This window comes from Dendrobium catenatum, unplaced genomic scaffold (genome assembly GCF_001605985.2).
Source record: "Dendrobium catenatum unplaced genomic scaffold, ASM160598v2 fragScaff_scaffold_781, whole genome shotgun sequence".
In the NCBI taxonomy this organism is placed as follows: Eukaryota; Viridiplantae; Streptophyta; class Magnoliopsida; order Asparagales; family Orchidaceae; genus Dendrobium; species Dendrobium catenatum.
In genome coordinates, this window is record NW_021319243.1 from 153,193 (window position 1) to 166,020 (window position 12,828).

Here is a 12,828-nt window from a genome sequence, read left to right on the forward strand (position 1 = left end):
CCGATAGAGAAAGAGAGAGAGAGAAAGAGAGAGAGAGAGAGGCAGGGAGGGGATTAGCGGTGTTGCAGCCGTTTCTTCTTCTTTTCAGAGCTTTAACAGCAAAATCTGTTGAAAATTTTGCAAGAAGAAGGGAAATAGAGATTGAAAGGATCTGTAGAGATTAGAGAGAGGTGGAGAGTAGTTTTTTGTTCTCTAACTGTAATCCTCACCACTCTATTTTCTTTGGAGTATTTCTTCTTCAGACTTCTTTACTGGAATTGGAAGTTTTAGACTTGTTTCCGTTAACTTTTGGTCTCTTGGAGCCAATCTTCCTGCCTTTCCGACTGCGCAAGCTTTTGTGGTTTCGTCAAATTGTTCTCAGTTAGGGTTTCTTCTATGTCTATTGATCATTTGGGGCTTGGTTGAAGAGGGTTTTCAGTTGATCGGGTTGCGATCATCGATTTTTGTCAGCGTTATTGTCTTTTGTGTTGGGTTAGTGCCTTGTTTTGTGCTTGGCTGTGGGGTTTTCCTTGTAGACATGGAAGAGGATTGCACATTAGATTTCAGGAGAGTTCGGCATCGATTTGGACGCTTCTGCTGTTGAAAACTGTTTTGTTGGTGTGTTCTGGTTTCTGGTGGTTTGACATGCGATTGGTGAGTAGCTAGATGTTTGATTATGTATGGGATGGTATCTTGTTGGTGAAATGGGCTGTCTTTGACTTTTTGGTTCCTTTAGCGGATTTTTTGCATGGATTGATCTGGTTTACATTTATCAGCCTGGTTTTGTCATTGGAAGGAGGTATATGCTGAGGATTGTAACTCCAAGGAAGGAATCAAGATGTTCTGAGCTGGAAATGAGTGTGAGGACATGGTAAATGGGCGGAAGCAACTCTCCTGTTTCTTTTGCTCAGTTGAGCAGCTATTCTGGATACTATCAGGAATAGAGCCAGGTTCACCGTGCAATGTCTCGGTGCTACCCATTTCCACCACCTGGATATGAACCTAAGACTAGGACTGGGATCATAGATTTGTCAACAAAGGTTTATCTTCTAACATTTTTCCATTTCTTTTCTCTGCAGATTTAGTGTAGTCTGCAACTTTGGCTGTTGTTTAGGTCTTGGTATACTTTGCTTCTCTTCAATATTTTGATATGTAAAGAACTGGTGGATATTAACTTATGACGTAAAAATCCTTCATCATTTATGTTTGAGAGGGGTTTAGTGGCATAGCCAGAAAAAATTTCTCAGATTACATAAATTATTTAAAACATCATTTATATTTAGTAGATATTTAAAGATCTAAATTCATGATCATAATTCATTTAGCAAATAAAGTGGTATTACAACCAAGTCGTCTAGGAAATTCTAATTGATACCACACAGACAATCAGAATGTTGTTTTCCTGTTTCTGCTGTGAGGTCCTGTTGAATGGATAGACACATCCTAAATTATTTAACTAGTATAGCTCAGCATTTTAGTGGCTAACCGTTTTAATACCTAGCTTTCTTTGATAAGGAGATCTTATATGACAATCTTTAAAATTGAAAAATATGGTTTGCTACTTGTGTTTCTCGGTGTTGTTTGATAAATTTCAGCTGCATCACTTCTGGCAAGAAATTCATCATCATAATGGATCTAAACTGGAGAGATATGACATACTGAATTGTGAGAACTCTAAAGAGGTGTTCTGCAATAATGTGTAAAGTCTTGCTACATTTTCTTTTGTTAAATTGCAATTGGAATTCATAATAAACTAGTCATTGACAACTTAATAATGTGATTCATTCCCAGTATTACATTCTGTTTGTCATTGCTTCACATAAGCTGGTTAATTTCTTAACAATTTTGTTTCCTTTTGAAGATTATCCTTTTGTTACTTTTTAAATATTAAGTTAGAGCTTCTTATATTTTTTCTAGGTATACCATAAGTAATTAAACATCAACACTTGTCTTGATTTTTAATTATGTAGTCTTAGCGCATTGGTTCAAGTTCCTTGTTAATCTACTCTCATTTCCCATGGATCAACAGTTTAATGTATTCAAAACAATGATTTGAAATAAACATTGATACTTCATAAGTTCATATATTTTTTGTGAAAAAGATAGCGTCAGCAACATAGAAAACTGATTTTCATGCCTGCGTACCTTCTTTTAGGTCTGGTGGGGAGGTTTAGGAAAGAGTTGCATTTGACAGAAAAAAGTTTTTTGGGGGTGCCATATATATTTAGGTGATGTAGGTTTCTTGATTGCCCCTTTTATAATGTTACACTTATCTTTTTCTTTTAGAGTCTTCAAGTTTAAGATAGTTTTAGATGGTAGAGTTAATAGTACGACTTTGTTTTGGACAATTTACATTATTTTATAGCCAATATATATATAGTAATAGTACGCGTGTGTGTACTTTACTAAGGCGAAATTAATAATATACAAATTTTGAAAAAGTCACGTGAAGTGCATGCTATAAGAAAAGGAATTCAGAAATAACATATTTGGTAGTCATGGTTAAGTAGCTAGCACTTCATGATTTTATTAAAATGATATGAATGAGAATAGTATCATTGCTTTTTTTATATATGAATTACATCAATTCAAATATGACAGTGCAAAACTATTAGTCACACTTCGTATTGGAATTTCAAAATTTGTTAAAACAAATTATGGATAAAAAAATCAAGAAGAAAGTGAAGAAGAGTGATAGGTTAGGGTTACTATAATGTTGGCATGCTATAGCAGGAAAAAGAGGAGAATAAGAACACAAAATCAACTTCCTGTACCTCCTTTTACTTGTTAAAGGGAAGTAGCAATGAAATGAATGAAAGCAGGGAAAGACCAATTATCAAGGATAAAAATCATGATGCCTTAACACCATTAAGCTTGAATTGAGCATCAATTGCATATAGTGGTCACATGCCAAAACTGAACATGAAAATGCAAACCATATGAAGTAATTTTAGCAAGTTGTTAGATTTTAAAAGGGCATTTACTTTTGGCTTATGTTGTGTTTTTTGGGCTTAGTAAAGGTATTAGCATGATACCCCTTTTAATTGAATCTTTTGGGAGATGTAAGGTTCACTTATGATCGTGGAGGCTTTTTCGTGTCATTTGGGCTTGGTTAACTTGCTAGTCAAGCTACACAGGTGGACCAAAGTGGTGCACAAACATTGTGCTAGAAAATGGATTAAAAAAGTGGTCAAGGCGCACCGCACTATGAGATGCACACAAAATACCTCAAGGCTTACTGCACTTTGCTTTAGGTGTAGCTTATGCCTTTTTGGGTTGAGACGTCGCTTCTAGGCTTTGTCTCTAAGCATTTGAGGCTCCACAATTAATAAATAAATAAAAGTTATATTATATTATATTTTACTTAAATATTGCTTATAATGTTACTTATGTTTCTATTCTTCTTTGGTTAGTCAAGTACTGAAGGGTTTAGAGTTGAGCAAGTGATTACATGTCGTGCGAGAGACAATGCAAGAGCGAAGGATTAGTTTTTGAGAATGTGTGTTCCTAAGTGGTGGTTTTAGGATAAGTATTTTTTCTTTTATTTTCTTAAAAAAAAGATAAATGATTTTCTTTATTTAATTTTAATATTTTTATTCCTATTTATTTTTCACTATTTTCTAATTTATGTTTACTAATTTTTCTTATAGCTAATTTCTTTTAGGTTTTAGATTTTATTTTTTTTATTTAATTATTAATATTTTAATTTATTTTTCCTAACATTTCTTTTGATTATTTTAACTTATGTTTTAAATTTAATTTTTATTTTTCTTAGTTTTCTTTTAAATGTTTTCTTTTTTGGGGTTTTGATTGTTTTTGTTTTATAACTAATTTTTCTTTTAGGGTTTTGATTTTATTTTAATTTTTCTTAGCTTTATTTCTTAATTTTATGTGTTATTATTATTTTTTAGTTCATTGTAATGGTTGGTGGTGCTAGAAAAGATTTAGTTTGGTAATATGACACTCAAGCGAAGTAGCAGAAGGTGTGAAAAGAGATTTATTTTTGTTTGAAATATAAATCTTGTGATAAAAATAAATCTTGTGATAAGAGAATTATTGAGGGCATTAAGATACTAAAAGATCTCTTAGCTTACACTCATCTTAAGCATGTAAAAAAGTGTTAGATAATGTTAAAAAGAAATGTTTCAAAATTTTGAAAAATCATACAACCTCAAAGAAAGCAGTTCAAAAATATGGAGGAAATAATTGGGAATAGCACTTAGTTTGATTTTCAACAAGATGATTCTTAGAGGGGATGTTGTTTTCTTCCTTCTGATAGTGGAGTTGGGGGCCAATGAGTAAATTTGTTATGAATTTGAATGAAGATGTGAATAATCACTCTCAAGTAATTATTCCTCCAACTTCGATAGCAGAATACGGGAATAATGCATGTATGGATATTGAAGATGACGTGCTTGAATTTAAAGATTTTGTTGTCAAAATTATCAATTTTACTTGTTTAACATTCACATGCGACATAATTGGTATACATTCAAATAGTGTATAACAAAGACGAGAAGCTGATTGGCTGTAGGATGATGAACAAGTTAGTTTTTATTATGCTCAATAACAAAATTAAAAGTAAAAAAATAGGCACCTTGTGTAGCAACTCGAAGATATGAAAATATTTCAAAATGGAAAAAAAATGAATTTCTATCTGAACTGAAGCGCAATGGCGCTGTGCTTGTAAGTGTTGCAGCACTAGGGTTGAGAGCACAACGGCGCCAAAAAGCTATTGCTGCAACATTTAAGTATCTATTTTTACAGTAATTCTAATTCCACATGCAACACTGTGACGCTAGCTCGGAGTGCTGCAGTGTTAGGCCACTAACTATCCTTGTTAATATATTTTATTATAGATATCCTTGTCACCTCTCCCCTCGCCTTATTTGCTTAGGCTTGCCATGCAATGAGAGGAAAGAAAGATAGGGAGGAGAGAGAAAGGCATTCGGGGCATTTTCATCCGTTGATTATTTTCGAAGATTTTGATTTCTTCTAATCGTAGTAAGAAACTGAAATCTAATTTTAGTTTTCAATTATTTTGAGTTTGAAGGATTTATTCTCTCATAAATTGATAAAAATACATCTTCTCCTTATTTATTATATTTTTATCATGTAACTTTTTGTATACGATAGATACAGATTTTATGAATATTTTGACTGTAATATTATTAAATTTCACTCGGTAAAATGAAAGCTATGATTTTCTGAAACTATAAAATGTTATATAGATTTTTCTGTATTTTATAAAGTTGAGCATTTCACATTACATTTCATATATTAAAATACATTTTATAAAAGCGAGAAAGGCTGTTTGTTAACACTATAAATTAATATGGGTTGACTCTTAAAATATAATACTCTATACAGAAAGGTGGGTCTATGAATTTTTCTTTAAAGATAATTTATGGTGTTATTTCGGTTCTAGCATGTAACTAATGATTGATTTTGTCGACGGGCAAAGAGTGACGACTCTTTATTGATTTAATGAAAATCACATATAATGATAATTGATTTGCCGATAAATGATAATTATGATGGATATGACTGATGATTAATTGGGAAGCAGTTGGGGTTAAAAGATGATAAAAATATCATATTAAAGTTGGATGTCCTGCCTTGTTGACTCATATAATGAATCATGTATGTATTGATAGTATTGATAGATAGAACTGTAATGGGCATGGATATCATTGATAGATTAATCATAATGGGTATATATATTATATATGATACATATGATTGATAATTGATAAAAGAAATAAAATCGATGATATTGATGCATGTAGGTTATGGTTCATTTATTGATTTATGAATGCACTTAGTACGATTGCTTTATGGATTTACTAATTCTCGTATCGACTATCAATTTTTTAAAATGATTTCTTGCTTTTGTTATTGATCATTTTGAGCTTTACGAATAATAACAGATCATTGACGAATGATATTGAATGTAATTGATTACATTGGCTGAACTGAGCATGCATATTAATTCTTTATGCCTTATTTTGAAAGTTTTAATGAATTTGAGTTACTGCTGGACTTTTTAGCTCATTTAATAAATTTTATTGATTTCATGTCAGGACCAGTTGGAGTGAGATTGATAAAGATTCTCATATTTTCCTTTTTATTTTATTCTGTTTTATTTTATTCGGTTTTTATTTTATTCTTTTGCAATCAGGAACTATGTATGGATTAATGATTGTACTAATCTCCTGGCTATTATATATATAATTTTGGGAGAATGAATATAATAAAATATTACCCATCTGCCTTCCAAAATTTACCCCGGAACTTAGTTTGTTAAAACTCCCTCGCCGAATAAGAAAAAGCGAGCGGAGGCCGGGGCCGAATTTTCGGAGCCCACAGTAAGGAGTAAGAAGAAAATTATAATGATTAAAGAAGATTTTGAATATAAGATGAGACTAAATCACATGATGATGGAATTGTTATATATGATAATTATTCTAAATATCCTAAAAGTGATAAATGTATTTTTTTTTTTTAATTAAATAGTTGTGTTTTTAAAGCTACCACACAGTAGCAGCTCAAGTTGTAAAAAGTAACTTCCTACCACAATAATTTTTAGAAAGTAATGAGAAAATAGTAACAAAACAAAATTATAATTATAATCTAAAAATAAAAAAAGTGAGAAAGATATTCCAAACTGACCTTTAATCTTTCAGCTGCACCATCCATTGTGTCTCATCACCTTCATTCGTTTTATTTCACATTGTTCTAGTTGTTGTGATATGGATTTCTACTTCACCTGAGCCATTGATTATTTGCATATCTTGCTCCTCACCCTCTCTTAGAAATTCTTCCTTCTATTGGGCAACTTCATATCGCATCTGCTGTTTATTGATCCTGCTCTGCTGGGTGTTGCAGAATTAGAGATGTTAATAATGTATTAATAACTGGATCTAATGCAGTGTTCTTGGTCCTAGAATTCTGATCTGAGAATTTTGACTATACTTGTCTAGATTATATTTAATATGTATATGAAGCATTATTGATAAAAGCTGATAATAGTTTTTGAAAGTTAATTTGGATCAGAAACAATTGTAGTTACTGGAATTTAGAGTGATTAATTCAGATTTTTTTGTATGAAACGGGAATGTTTTTTTTTATATGTTTTTTATTCTTTTTCCAAATGAAATCTCTCTTCAAAGTTGCACTCGCTGTGTATCTTGGCTGCACCTTTGTACAAACCCTGTGTGATCGAGAACACTAAATCCCAATCCCCAGTCTTTTGACTATAATTTGTTGTTTGTGTCTAGTCCTTGGTGCAATGGAGGTTTTCCCCCTTACACTTTTAAAGAATTTGAATTGTGCGGAAGATGAGAACCTTTTTTTAATTTTTGCTTTCTTAATTTCTTTTCTTTTTTAGTTCTACAGCTTTAAATTTTGTCATTCTGATGTTTATCTATCAATTCTTTTCTGGGAGATCTTAAAAATTGGACATGCGCTGATTTCTCAGAAGAATGGCTTTCATTTTGTAGTCCGAATTACCCATATCCATGCTAATGCAAGCTTTATGCAATACTTGCCAGAAATTATGTTAAAACTGTCTTTTGACCTTTAAAATTTTTTATTAGTTCTTTTGCAGCATATAAGGATAGATCTCCTTAGTAGTTTGGAGCAGCTTGTATGAAACTAAATATTTTGCAGAGCATGTTATTTTATCATCAAGGATACTCATGAATCCATTTATTGTTGAGGTTGGTATATTCAGTGATTCTTTTTTGTTAGATACTCTTTTTTTGTTATAAGCCCTCATGCCAAATAATGTACCCTTCACTCTTGAACCACTTTGCTCTGCCTGTGAATTGTGAAAGAGGAATGCTTTACATCTATTTTATTTTCTATATGCATTTAATTTTTTGTGTCCCGCGTCTTAAAGTGCTGATGTGTTGTAGCAAGTTAAAAATTTGATTACATCTTTAAGTATCATTTTGAATACTTGTTGAGATTATCTAAATGTTCTGTGATCTGAGTTTGTTTTTTAAAATTTCCCCTTTTTTTTTTCTTTCAGGAAAAACACGTAGAGAAGAAGCATAAAAAAGAAAAGAGAGACAAAGAGAAGAGAGGACACAAAGAGAAAAGGAACAAAACAGATCGAATCAAAGATAAACACAAGGAAAATAAGGATCAAAAGCATAAAGACAGGAAAAACGAAAAGGATAGGGACATATGCAGGACATCACAAGACCGAAAAGCTGAAGGTCTATCCCAGGGTCACAATGAGTTACATATCAAAGAAAGCTTGCAGAAGACTGAAGAAGAGTTGGGCAAGAGGACTAAATATGATGGGGCAGAAAATCCAATGGTTGGGAGCTTCGCAAATTCGATTCAAAGAAAGTTCAAAGGGGCGGCGGGCACTGCCAATGCGTCACTGGGAAACGAAAGAGTTGCGGCTAGCCAGGCGTTTTCTGTTCAGGTTGGTTCAGTGCAAAGAAGAAACGATAGAAGTGACCCGCCCATTGAAAATTTTGCCATTTCTCTTCAAAAAGAAGCCGAGTATATTCGCACAGAGGAGAATATAGTGGAGAATGCTGAAGCTATAGTGGCTAATAAGTTCAGAAACTATGGAAAGAAGGATCAAGTAGATACTCTAAATTGCAAGCCGTTAGCCCCTCATAAAGACAATGCAATTGGTACTGAATGTGTGGATGGAACTATGAAAAAAAGAAAGAACCTCGACACCAATGGCTATATAAAAGGTTAGTAAGTTTTCCTCTACGTCTAACAAATCTGTCTGAGCAACGTGGTTCTTCTCTATATGCAGTGACTGGTTTTATCTCCTGTAATTCACAGAAAATGATGAACGGCCTGGAAAGATACCAAGGCTATGGGAACTACATCTCACGGCTCCATCTAGCATTTCCTTGAGACCAGATCGATTATTAGAAAACAAGGAAAGATTGATAAATGGCAACGCAATTTCCAAGTATCTAAGCCAGATCTACGCCGTTCCGAAAATGGTGGAATTGCCCAAGCTTGATGACCAGGAATGGCTTTTCAACCTCCATGATTCTCTGCAGAAGTCTAAAACAGAGCTCAAGGCTGAGAAAATACCTCAGGTATTTGCCGAGGCAATGCGGATTGATTCGGCTGATGTATTAGCTCTTCCATATGTAGTTCCATTCTGATGCAGAGCCCTGCATTGGGTACCCATATCCACACCCATCGATATCTTATATTACCGCTATCCTCACTATGTAGTGTGCAGCACTTAACCACGCTGCGACTACGGTAAATTCTGATGTGGCTTGAAAGTTTGCAATCAGAGCAAAGGGCAACAAGCCTCAAGGCCATCAGTCCGTGGTAGACTGCGTTCAAAAAGCATAAAAAGTGGGTGGATATAGGTGGGTACGGCATCCCGAAAGTCATCATTGATGGGCGTGGGTGGGCGGGCGAAGCCAGTTCGAGTAAAGCATGGGTACCCAACCAGGACCCCATATAGGGCTTTGTTCTGATGCTTCTTCCTGATGTCTAGAGACTGGGGATTTCTGTTTTCTTTGGTGCTCCTGCCTTCACTTGTTTCTATTCTTTCAGTTATGTGTATTAGGGTTTTATAAAGGAAGTTTGTGTCACATATGCTAGCATTCTCTTGGCAATACTGATACTGCATTGAAAGAACAGACCATGGAAATCCTGGAGTGACTTACCAATTACATCACAATTTTGATTTTGATTTGTAAATCTTTTTAGTAGAAGAAAATGTACAATAGAAAAGAGATGAAATAGGCTATTGTTATTCATTTAAATCATGATCTGCATCAACTTGTTGATCCAAGCTGCTCCATGGCAGCAGAGCAGAGCAGCTCCTGTAAGTTTATTTGTTATTTTTACAGCTATAATATCTGTTTGGATGTTATTTTTTTCTTGCTTCTAAAAAAAATTTGTATTAGAAAGTTATTTTTTATAATAATTTTTAAAAATTATTTTATTTAATTATATGTTAATGTATGTAGAAATTGTAATATCTAATTTAATTAAGGTATGATATCATATTAAATAAGATTTCGTTTAGGATAGTTTTTTGCTATTATTTTTTTTTTTAAGAATTTGTGATAAAAAGCTGTTATAGAAGGCAGTAAGAAAATTGTCTCCAATAAATTATAAATAATTTAGTTGAATGTGTTATAAAATTAGTAAGAAATGATTATATAATCTATTAATGTTAAAAGTATGGCTTGTCAATTTCAATTAGACCAAAAATTGAGTAAAAACTTGGGTTTTGTTTGTAATGATTTTTTAACTACTTTTTTTTAAGTAGTTTTTTTAAATAAAAATTTCTATTTTAAGAAATATTTATATTAGAAAGTCGTTTTAGAAAGCAATAATAAAGTTATCTCAAATGAAAACTTAAATTTCAATTGATTATAGTAGCATAGTTATATACTAGAATTAATTGGTTAATGACATACCATCTTTAATTTGGATTAAATGGGAGATGGCTTAAATGTAATTGGACAGAGTAATTATATGGATATTTTATTTATTTATTTATTATGTAATTATATGGAATTTTTTTTGTAACTATATGGATTTTTTTTAAATGAAAAGGATACATCACATGATCACAAAAAGGTCACATATAGAGAATTACAATAAGAGAAAAATAAAAAGCAACAGGCCAATAGTAATCTGAATGAAAGAATAATCAACTCAGAACCAATAGGACTCGGCCCATCCAAGGAGAAAATAGGGAAACAACCAAGATTCCAAGTCAACATAAAACCAAACCATTACAACAAGCCACCAAGGTTGCTAACCAAGCCCTAGCCATTCAAGGCACATGCAGTAAAATTGCTAAATCATAGTCCTGTTCCATTTCTCTCACAGCAAAGCAACCAAAATTGAAATAAATCAAATCACCACAGCCACAAAACTTTCAAAAAGGAAAGTCATTTCTTTTTAGATTTTTGTTTTATATGCTTGACATTATTATTAAGCAAGCCAACATCTGCAACTTGAAGAAGACTTAAATCAAAGTTGTCTTAAGCATCCAAATCGCTCTCAATAATTTCCTCCCCTACTGCAGACGACATGTCATCATATAACCAATCACATTGCCTCACAATATTATTTCTAGCAAGATGGGTTAACATATCAACATTCGAGATAACATATATAAACACATCAACCAGAGGTACCATTACTCCGACATCATCCATCTCAGCCAAGGTTTCACGACCCCCATCAACTAAAGAGACAAAATTATCACCTGACATCTCCATAACATCAGTACAAGTAGGACTAGCTATAAGATTAATACAACAATTATTATCATTTAGGAACATATGGATAAGAATCACAACAGGATTAACATCACCGTCAAAGCCTCCACAAACCGCCTTTCCACTAACAACATTAATGAGTGGAGTTCTAATAGAACAAGCCACAATAGCAGAAATTGGAGCTGTTGGGGAGACGATTGGGGCTATAAGGATTGGAAACCAAATCCGTACCAACCAAACTAGAAATAAACGCTCCAGGACCCACCACAATACATGTAATAGGATTAGAAATTAAGCAAAAATAATTTATACACCATTAGAAATAAAAGGCAGGGAATAAAGAGAAACATCCGCATCACCCACATTAGTATCACATTGATTTAGAAGCAACAATTCAACAAGAGACGGGCCAGCCGCATTAGAGACAGGATGAGTAGGAACACTATCAACCAAAACCCCACCACCCAAAAGGAAGGCCAATTTCCTCATTAACCCTAAAAATAGGTTTAGGATTAGAAGGAGCATTAACAAGGTCATTATTAAATGAAGGCCGTCAAGCAACAATAGAATGTCTTAGACGTTTGGTTTTGTGGCACAGAAAGGAGGAAAATCCTCCATGACAACTTTTTGAAAGTACCTTAATTTCTCAAGATCGAGCCAAATTTTATCCGAGTATTTTTGGGTAATATCGATCTCTACTAGAACTCGGGCCACACCCCAAAGCAGTCGCATTATATACATTTAGTGGTCTACCAAAATGAAGCCCCAAATCATACAGAATACGAGGGGAAAAGAAATGAGGTCGCAAGTTAGGAAAAGAAATCCAGATCGGAGCAATGGAAGAATCGACACCAATATCATTAGAAGGGGACCATTTGGTCACATTCATGAAACAATTATACATGCACTAGAAAAGATTTATGGAAAAAAAAAACCCTACAATAGTTAAGATCATTCTCCAACTTAATGAGCACATGAGATTGATCCAACAAAGTAACAGAGAAATCATCATTCAACTTAAGATTGAAGAAAAAATTTCTTATCGAAGTGAGACTAGGACGACGAGAGGGGAAAAAACAACTAAAGAAAATTGAATCGATTCGGCTAGGGCGAAAAATTCATCCTTCAAAACCAACAAAGCAGGAACACCATGAAACAAAGCACATTTGAGATCTGAAAATCTACCAGTAAAAGAAGATCCAGATAAAGCTTCCATGAACGAACGAGACTTAGCAGATCCAACCAAAAAACCAGAATCGGCATGCCGGTTAACCGCCATGCCGGCAGAGGAAAAACAGCAAGAAGAAGAGAAAGGGAAGAAGACTTCCCTTGGCACGCGAACGACGGAGGAAGCAGCTCCAGGCGCGATGGCACAAGGTGGCTAGGGCGATGCCATAACACACCTCAGAGAGATCGGGGACCTAGTAACTTCTATTACTTCAAAGTGATTCCAACCTAAAAATCTCTTGTAATTATATGGATATTTTTTACCGCTTCTATTAAGTTTAGGGTTTAGGAATCTTTTGATAATCAGAGAAAACATATGGTGATTAAGAGAAGAGAAGGAAGAAGTTTATGAAATAGATATAGATTGATTATAACT

The 12,828-nt window shown here is 33.5% G+C and overlaps 1 protein-coding gene across 1 annotated transcript; it reads left to right on the top strand.

Annotated features, from left to right (window-relative positions):
* On the top strand, nucleotides 1-9,752 carry LOC110104619 (DNA topoisomerase 1-like). Its single transcript, XM_028696603.1, has 4 exons — nucleotides 1-633; nucleotides 756-1,019; nucleotides 8,015-8,702; nucleotides 8,797-9,752. The coding sequence occupies exons 2-4, from the start codon at nucleotides 942-944 to the stop codon at nucleotides 9,129-9,131; spliced, it is 1,101 nt and encodes a 366-aa protein (XP_028552436.1). The 5' UTR covers nucleotides 1-633; nucleotides 756-941; the 3' UTR covers nucleotides 9,132-9,752.
* Nucleotides 9,753-12,828: the final 3,076 nt, after the last annotated feature.